We start from the raw sequence: 8,764 nt of genomic DNA, 5'->3' as shown, positions 1-8,764 counted from the left end.
TTCTTGGCACTGCACTGCCATCTAAGACTCTCCCTGCCCAGAGGTCAGACTTGTTGCATGGTCTGGACTGCGCATACTCCCTCAACAACCGAACTCCCCCCAACACTCAGCTTCAACTTTCTCCAGCTCCAGCCCTTCCTTGATCTTCCACAGGTGTTTTCCCCAACAAATCTCTTGTCCATCGAATCTCACCTTGGCGTCTGCTTCTTGAAGGACCTGAACCAACACACCTGGCATTTTAGGACTGTGCCTGCTCCCAGACCTCTCTCCATTCCTGTGAGATGCCATGCCCTGGGGCATCCCCTGGGGAGTTCTACTGATGAAAGCATTGTGCATAAACCAATTTAGACAAGGAGAGAGCTCTTGGAAGGGACTCGGTGTCCCTTTGTCGAGAAGATTGAAGAAGACGCAAGTTTAACTCATAAATAATAGCTCATAAATCATTAACAAAATCAGACACACACTAACATTCCAAGAAACTTGAAGTTAACCTTTTATTGGTTTTAAGGCAGCAGGGAAAGTCTTCTGGTCCACATGCTTTTCTTCTGCCCAAGGGAGGGAGGATCAGGAGGAGGAGAAAGAATTGGCCCCTGGTAACCAGCCAGAGCATTCTTTGCCACAGTCCACCCATCTTGTGTCCCTAACCCTCAGATGTCACCCAAATGCACTTTGGTTCTCAAGCAAGTGTGTTCTGTGGCCCATTCCATGGCATCTGCCAGAACGTCCTCCTGGTCCAGAGTCCCCAACTCAGCCTGCCTTTCCCTCAGCCAGGCTCTCCCAAGGGCAGATGACCTCCTTTTCTGTGGCCCGGTCACCCGACTCTCCTGTCCCAGCATCCTCTGAGTCCATCAAGCAGGTCCCACTCCCCGTGGGCACATCCATTTTGATCTGGAAAAAGCTTCATGTACAAGAGGAAAGCCAGTCATGTAGGGGCAGGCGGGACAGCATCTCCCCAAATTATCCTGACATCCCTGAAGATGGATACATCAGGTGCATTTGCTAAAGGCTGTGGTGGGGGCAGGGATAGCTCAGGGTAGAACATTTAACTACAAAGGCTGTGTGTGCTGTGATTGGCTTGGTGGAATCTTTTTATTGGGGATTCATATTTTCCTTTCGAATGAAAGATAATTCTAAAGGTGCTTTATTTTCATTTTTGAGGAGCCTGGATTTTTATGGTTTTGATGGATTCAAGAGGTCCCTTTAGGGCATACCAGGACTTAGTCATCAACTCCTTTAAACTGCCTTCTTCGGGCTGGGTGCAGTGGCTCACACTTGTAATCCTGGCACTTTAATAGACCAAGGTCAGTGGATCACTTGAGGTCAGGAGTTTAAGATCAGCCTGGCCAACTACCTGGGAGGTTGAAGCAAGAGAATCACTGGAACCCAGGAGGTGGAGGCTGCAGTGAGCCAAGATTGCACCACTGCACTCCAGCCTGGGTGATAGAGCAATACTCTAAGAGATTGAGACCATCCTGGCTAACACAGTGAAACCCTGTCTCTATTAAAAATACAAAAAATTAGCTGCGCATGGTGCAATGCGCCTGTAATCCCAACTGCTCGAGACGTTGAGGCACCAGAATCATTTGAACGTGGGAGGCAGAGGTTGCAGTGAGCTGAGATCACGCCACTGCACCTCAACCTGGGCGACAGAGTGAGACTCTGTCTCAAAAAAATAAATAAATAAAAATAAGAAAAGAAAACAAAACAAAACACCTTCTGAGGAAGCAGTGGCCCTTGAGAAGAGAGCCTTTTAAGTCCCAAGCCCATGTATGAGGCATAGCAGCCGCTCCAAAGCTGGAATATTCCCTCTGCAGGGCCAGCTGGAAAAATCAATAGACACACTCACACTAGATCCTGACCCCTCTCCTAAGGCAACCAGAGTCACCTGCTCCTCCCTCTCCCCCTTAGTAATACAGGCAGGAGGGATAACAACCCTTGCCTGGCTGTCCCCATGCACAACGCACAGCAGAAGCCATGTTCCTCCGGTACCCATGGCAACCTAAGACCTCTGCATGGTGCGTTCTTCTCCAAGCCCAGGCAGGGCCAAACACAGGAGCATGTTGATTGGTGCAGGGGGGTCCCTGACTGTCTCCCCCAAAACTCAATAAGAGTGGGAGCTGATTCTCTGTGTGGCATCACTTGCAAGTTTTCTTTCTGCTCCGATCCAGGCATTATAAAGTACTCCTCAGAGCCTTAGTTCTGCACCTGCTCAGCTGTCTCTGGGAACTTGGGGTTCTCAGAGGTCACGCTTGTAGGACTACCCAAAATGAAGTTTAGAGGGGCTACCCTTCAGGCAGAGGCTAGGCACTTTCATTTTCACAGAAACGACTGCCAGATCAAGGCTCCCTGAAAGTCCCTCTAAGAGACTGTGCCGAGGGGATGCAGAGGAGGATGGGGAGGTTTTCTTAAGGGTCTGGTGAAGGGAGGCAAGGGCATTTATGGTGAGGAAGGGGGTGGAGCACCCGGAACCATGCCCAGGGCATCCCACCACCTGCAGGTCCCACCGTTGCCACCAATCTTTTCTACTCTTTATAAATGCAATGGATTTCTTAGACTAATAGGGTCTTGGGATGAGACAAGGTGAGTGGAAGAACATATAAGGGGAAAAAAGATTTGGAAACGTGGAAGAGACTTGGAAGATGAAAAAGAAGGACACCTGTTCCCTCTCCTCCTTCTCAGGAAGAGAGTGGAGGACAAGACTGAGTTTCTGAAGACCTCCCAGTGGCCAAGGGATCCGAGTGGGCTGCCTGAGGTATCTGCTTTCCAAGGCCCTGCTCCCCTACCCCAGTTCCCGGCCCAAAGCATGCACGTGCACATGCAGAGCCCCACACACTCACAGCCACCCATGCATATGGCACGTCCCCTTCTGGTTCTTACTTTGGTACTCTCTTGGATTTCAGTCTTGGCAGCTGCTGGCCCACGTCCCCCAAGGGCTGCACCCTCCCGTGGGACACGGCCGGGCACTTGGGTGAGAGCCTGGCAAAGACGGGTGAGGCCAGACAGCCTCGTCTCAGAAACCTGCTGAAGGACAGAGCCATGCGGGCCTTAGGAGGGGCCCTGGGCCGGCTGCGAGGCCAGGAGGCGTCGAGGGAAGCGTCGCTGCTCTCAGTGACAGAGGACCCACAGGGGGCCATTGACCCGCTGCACTCCGCCTTCTGCTCCAAGCCCGAGGAGCTCTCCAAGGCCACTCTGATGGGTGAGGGGCAGATGGTGCTGCTGGGTCGCCGGATGAAGCGGCTGGGCGAGGCGAAAGGCTTCCTAGGGGAGCGGCAGGAGGAGGAGAAGGGGCTAGAAGGAGACGGGGGCACACAGGTCCCGGTGTACACGGTCAGATGGGGGCTGGGAGCCATGTGCTGGCCCGGCTGTAGAGAAGGAAAGGAGAGACCTCAGTGGTGAGCTGCAGGGCCCCTGGGCTGTCCCTTGCTCACTTAGTCCCCTTCTAGCAACAAGAGTGCGGGCCTGGTATGGCTGCCTCCTGGGGAGCTGGGAACGGTGCCCAAAGCTACCTATGACAATAGCACAGTTTCACAGAGGCCTCCTGACAGGGGACCTGCCTGTCACCCAGCCCTGGTCACAGTCCCAGGGGCTAAGCAGTTGCATCCTGGGACATGAACTGACCTTCCTCCAGGCCAAGGACGCTGGAGTGTGGCCAGAATGCATTCCCAGTCACCCCTCAACTCCAGTCCCCAGATGAGCAAGGCAGAGTACCTGCCACAGCCCATGCCATGCCTTCTCCATCCTCTGTCCCCAAACCCAGGTCCAGAGGCATTTAAAACACTTTTAGCAGATAAGCAGAGGTGACAGAAGAAGTCCCAGCTGGTGCCTTCCTCACAGCTCCAGGCCTGAGGACACTCCTTGCGCTGTCCTGCCCAGTGTCCACAGTGACGACCCTTTTGCGGTGGTCTAGGCCCAGCACCCTCCCAAACCTCCCCTCCGGCAAAGCCTGGGTGGCCAGGAAGAAAGGTTGAATGTGGAACCAGGCCAGGCCGGGGAGAAGGTAACAGCAATGCATGGCGAGGAGGTGTTCCGTGGAGGAAGAGGAAGTATCTCAGCCTTCCTGGGCCACTGTGGCCCCAGCCCCCAGAGCATAGGGCAGGAGGGGCAAATCTGGCATTTCCAGCCCAAAGGAGCCTGAAAGCTGACAGAAAGAAACTAAAATCGGAATTTTCAGTGACTGTCTGCTGTCACCCCCCTTCCCAAGGCAGAACACACTGGCCTACTGCCTGGGTTTGCTGGGTTCCCTCCTAAAGGCCTGCTATGGCCTAAGCTGCATTAAGGCCTGGCATGAGGCCGGGCGGAGTGGCTCAGAGCTGTAATCCCAGCACTTTGGGAGGCCAAGGCAGGCGGCTCACCTGAGGTCAGGAGTTTGAGACCAGCCTGACCAATGTGGAGAAACCCTGTCTCTACTAAAAATACAAAAAAAAAAAAAAAAAAAAAAAAAAATTAGCTGGGCATGGTGGTGCGTGCCTGCAATCCCAACTGTTCAGTAGGTTGAAGCAGGAGAATCATTTGAATCTGGGAGGCATAGGTTGCAGTGAGCTGAGATCACGCCACTGCACTCCAGCCTGGGTGACAGAGCAAGATTCTGTCAAAAAAAAAAAAAAAAAAGGGCTGAGCACAGTGGCTCACACCTGTAATCCTGTAATCCCAGAACTTTGGTAGGCCGATACAGGTGAATCACAAGGTCAGGAGTTTGAGACCAGCCTGGCCAATATGGTGAAAACCCATCTCTACTAAAAATACAAAAAGTAGCTGGGCATGGTGGCCCATGCCTGTAGTCCCAGCTACTCGGGAGGCTGAAGCAGGAGAATCACTTGAACCCAGAAAGCAAAGGTTGCAGTGAGCTGAGATTGTGCCACCATGCTCCAGCCTGGGCAGCAGAGTAAGACTTCATCTCAAAAACAACACAAAAAAAAAGTCCAGCATGAGCAATCTGGGGATGCACGGGTCCTGCGAGAAGGAGGTGAGAGGCTCCAGGACAGTCAGTGCAAAAATGGCCTAACACACAGCACAGCCACATAGTTGCCCTGCTCAGTGAGAGCTGCCTGACCTCAGGGTCCGGGCACTGCCCTGGGGCTGAAGGAGGCAGCCTGGTGCCTGAGCAGGCAGCTCCTGCAGAAGGCAGCCTGGCTATCATCATCTGCATGGGCAGGTCCCAGCCTGAATGGGGAAAGGCAGGCACACCCAAGAACACCATTGGGGGGAAAAAGTCCAGAGGGCCACCAAGGGTAGGGCCAGGCATGGAGGACGCATCTCATTCCCTCCCATCAGCTCCCTGACAAGATTCTGTTCCCAAACAGCAGCTCAGAGCCCATGATTCTGCCTCATTGCCCAGAATCCCATCGACCAGCAGAGCAGAGGCCAACCTGGCCAACATGGAGAAACACTGTCTCTACTAAAAACAAAAAAAAAAATTAGCTGGCTATGGTCGCAGGTGCCTGCAATCCCAGCTACTCAGGAGGCTGAAGCAGGAGAATCACTTGAACCTGGGAGGCATAGGTTGCAGTGAGCTGAGATCACGCCACTGCACTCCAGCCTGGGTGACAGAGCAAGACTTCATCAAAAAATAAGCCCAGGACCATGGGGTTATTATAGTAATAACAATCACGTTAATTCACAGTGAGAACACAGCAAATGTGAGGCCCTGGCCTGAGCACATTACTCAATAATCATGAATTATTGCATTTGCAATCACTATAGCGGATTATTCTATACTCCACAGAGCCACCCGGTGAGGCAATTGTTATTATCCCCATTTTACAGATGAGGACATTAATGCACTGAGAAGTCCAGCTACTCTGCCAGGGACACCCCGCTGTGAACAATGGGGATGGGGGCCGGTCAGGCTTTGAAACTCAACTGGCTGACTCAGAGTCGGCGCAATCATTCCTGTTCGTTACAAATGCAATGGATTTCTTAGACTAATAATGGGTCTTGGGATGGGGCAAAGTGAGTGGAAGAATATATAAGGGGAAAAAAGATTTGGAAAAACAGAAAAGATTTGGAAGACGAAAAAGAAGGACACCTGTTCCTTCTCCTCCTTCTCAGGAAGAGAGTGGAGGACAAGACTGAGTTTCTGAAGACTTTCCAGTGACCAAGGGATCCAAGTGGGCTCCCTGGGGTATCTGTTCTCCCAGGCCCTGCTCCCACACCCCGGTCCCCAGCGCTGGTGGGATGTCTCAGTGTGGTCTGCAGATCAGCCACATCAAAATCACTCAGGGTGCTTGGTACAAAGGCAGAACCTGGCCCCGCCCCAGTCCCCCTGAAAGAGGATATCGGGGGTATGACTCAGGTAAAGCATTTCTAGCTGATATCTGAGATTATTGTGTCCTGCAAGCTTAAGGGACTCTGCACTAAGCTTCTAATCCCTTCCCTTCTATAGGGAGGTGCAACTCTACTGAGGACACATTCTGCAAAGAATATACAGCAGGGAAAGCTGGGCCTTGATTAGGGGCTTGGGCGACAACTGTTAGGTGGAAGAGGCTCTTAGATGTGTCAAGTGTCTACTACCTGCTAGGTGCTCGGCTTATCTATAACCACCCCATTTTAGAGAACAGAACATGGAGGCCCACAGGGGTTCATTACCCTTTCCCAGCTCTCATGACTAGTCAGTGGCTGTGGCATGTAGAATTCTGGGATGACCCCAGAACTCCCACCCCTGCCCTTGAGTGTGCACATGAACCATAAATGTGATGGGGCAGTCACTCCCAGTCAGGCTATGTAACGACACCTAGCTGACTTTTAAAAAGGGGGAGTGTTTAGGTGAGTTCCAGCTGGTCACAGGAGCCCTTTCCATCTGAGTCTGGAGGCCAGAGGCAGAAGGCAGAGAGACTGGAAGCTTGGCAAGGATTCAGCTGGGGAGAAGGTCTCTATGGCCGGCCTTGAAGATGGAGGGGCCACATGTCAGGGAATGCGGGTGGCCCCTTGGTGCTGAGAGCAGCCCCCAGCTGACAGCCAGAAAGAAGACAGAGGCCTGAGTCTTAAGGAACTGAATCCTGCCAGCAACCCAAATGGGCTTGGAAGCAGATTCTTCTCAGGAGCATCCAGATGAGAACCTGTCAGCCTGACAGACACCTTGAACATGAGACCCTGCACTGAGAACCCAGCTGTTGCAGTCTAGATTTGTGTCCTTCACAAAATGTATATACATTGAAGTCCTTGCCCCTTTCAAGTGATGGTATTAGGAATTCAGGTCTTTGGGAGGTGATCAGGTCATGAGGGCAGAACCTTTATGAAGAGGATCAGTACCCTTATGAAAGAGATCCCAGAGCACTAGCTCAGCCCTTCCATCATGTGAGGTCACAGCAAAGAGACTCCATCTATGAACTACAAAGTGGGACTCCGCCAGACCCCAAATCTGTTGGGGCCTCCGTTACAAACATCCCAGCTTTCAGAACTGTGGGAAATGTTTGTTGTTGATAAGACCCCAGTTTATGGAATTTTGTTACAGACACCTGAACAAGACATTGGCCAAATGTCTCCTAGAAAACAGCTAATTTACGCAGTTGTTGCTTGTGGTCATCGTTATGTAACAATAGAAAACCGGAGTGACTAAATGAGAATCTGAGGCCGGGTCTGTGTGACCCGGAGGGCCTTGCTTTCCCTATTGATTCATATTGCCATCCAAAAATTCCAAAACTACAAACTTGGCTTTGTCAAGAGAGATAAAGAATTAACTTCCATTCTACTTCCTCAGAATTTGGGATAAATGTCTATTATCCCATTATACAGATAAGACAACTGAGGCTCATAGATATGATGCAACTTGACAAAAGTCATAGTTAGTGACCGGACCAGCCTCTCCATATGCCCTCCCCAAACTTCTACAGGGAGGTGCAGATCCAAGTGTTTTCCTCCCACCCTCCTACCTCTCTCTGCTTTTCTCTGACTCCACTCCTCTCCTAGCACCTTCTCTTTTCTGGGATGAATGACAGACAGGTGAGGAGGATGGCCACTTACCTGGTCTGAGATGGTCCTTTCTTCTGGGCAAATGACCACTAGCCTTATTGGTTCTGGACAATCTAAGCAGGATGTCTTTTCCACCCACTCTCACCAGGGAACCACAATTCCCCACCTTGGTCCTTCCAGGGAGGCCTGGGGCTCTACTTGGAGACCCAGCCCTTCCAGCCCATGCCCCCCCTACCATTGGTGTGAGGTAGGAAGCAGTGGCATGCATGACACATGGCAAAGAAATGTGACACAACAGAGACACAGTGAAGGAGAGCTTGGCATTCTTTTGTTTCATGCTGCTTTTTTTATTATGCAAGGGAACCATGAGAAGGGAGTAAAGAGCATGAAATGGAACAGGTATGTCAACATGAGAACACAATCACAGGCATTTTAATGAATGGCAAAGCAGATAGTGCAGAGAGATGCAATTCATTTTCTGTCCTCAGAAAGTGTTGAGAATTTCAAGGAGACCTTGGAGCCACCTGAACTCCCACTTCATGGGAGCAGGATGGTGAGCAGATGGCCACATTCAGGTGCAGCATGCAGTGTGCAAAGTCCCCTCTTTCAGTGCCTTCCCACTCTCCCCTTCCCCATCGCCCCCAAGCGAATGTGCAAAGTTAGCCCCATGGGGAAAATTCTGCTGTGGGTGAACACATGGATGACCCCCTACTGGTCATCCCATTTGACACAGTCTAGCACAAGACCTTCTCAGTTAGAAATGACCCTTACTTCAGTCATGACACTCAGGACTACAGGACTACCTGGACTACACTCAGTGACTACCAGTCACTACACTGTTGCTGGTCAGTCCTCT

General features: G+C 51.5%; 1 protein-coding gene across 4 annotated transcripts in view; it reads right to left on the bottom strand.

Moving 5' to 3' along the window:
• Positions 1 to 469: 469 nt before the first annotated feature.
• Positions 470 to 8,764, bottom strand: part of RGS9 (regulator of G protein signaling 9) — a 117,698-nt gene continuing 109,403 nt past the window's right edge. For 2 of the 4 annotated variants that reach the window (XM_064369471.1, XM_064369472.1), the window contains exons 18-19: positions 2,878 to 3,362; positions 470 to 898 (exon numbers count right to left, since the gene is read on the bottom strand). In XM_064369471.1, the coding sequence (XP_064225541.1) occupies positions 748 to 898; positions 2,878 to 3,362 (636 nt within the window). In that variant the 3' untranslated portion in view covers positions 470 to 747. The remainder of the gene's footprint in view (positions 899 to 2,877; positions 3,363 to 8,764) is intronic. The other 2 variants (XM_064369474.1, XM_064369473.1) reach the window with 1 other exon arrangement.

Source organism: Aotus nancymaae, unplaced genomic scaffold (assembly GCF_030222135.1).
Source record: "Aotus nancymaae isolate 86718 unplaced genomic scaffold, 86718_ANA_hifiasm-v0.15.2.pri h1tg000089l, whole genome shotgun sequence".
Lineage (NCBI taxonomy): Eukaryota > Metazoa > Chordata > Mammalia > Primates > Aotidae > Aotus > Aotus nancymaae.
This window is presented reverse-complemented; position numbering and strand designations above follow the sequence as displayed.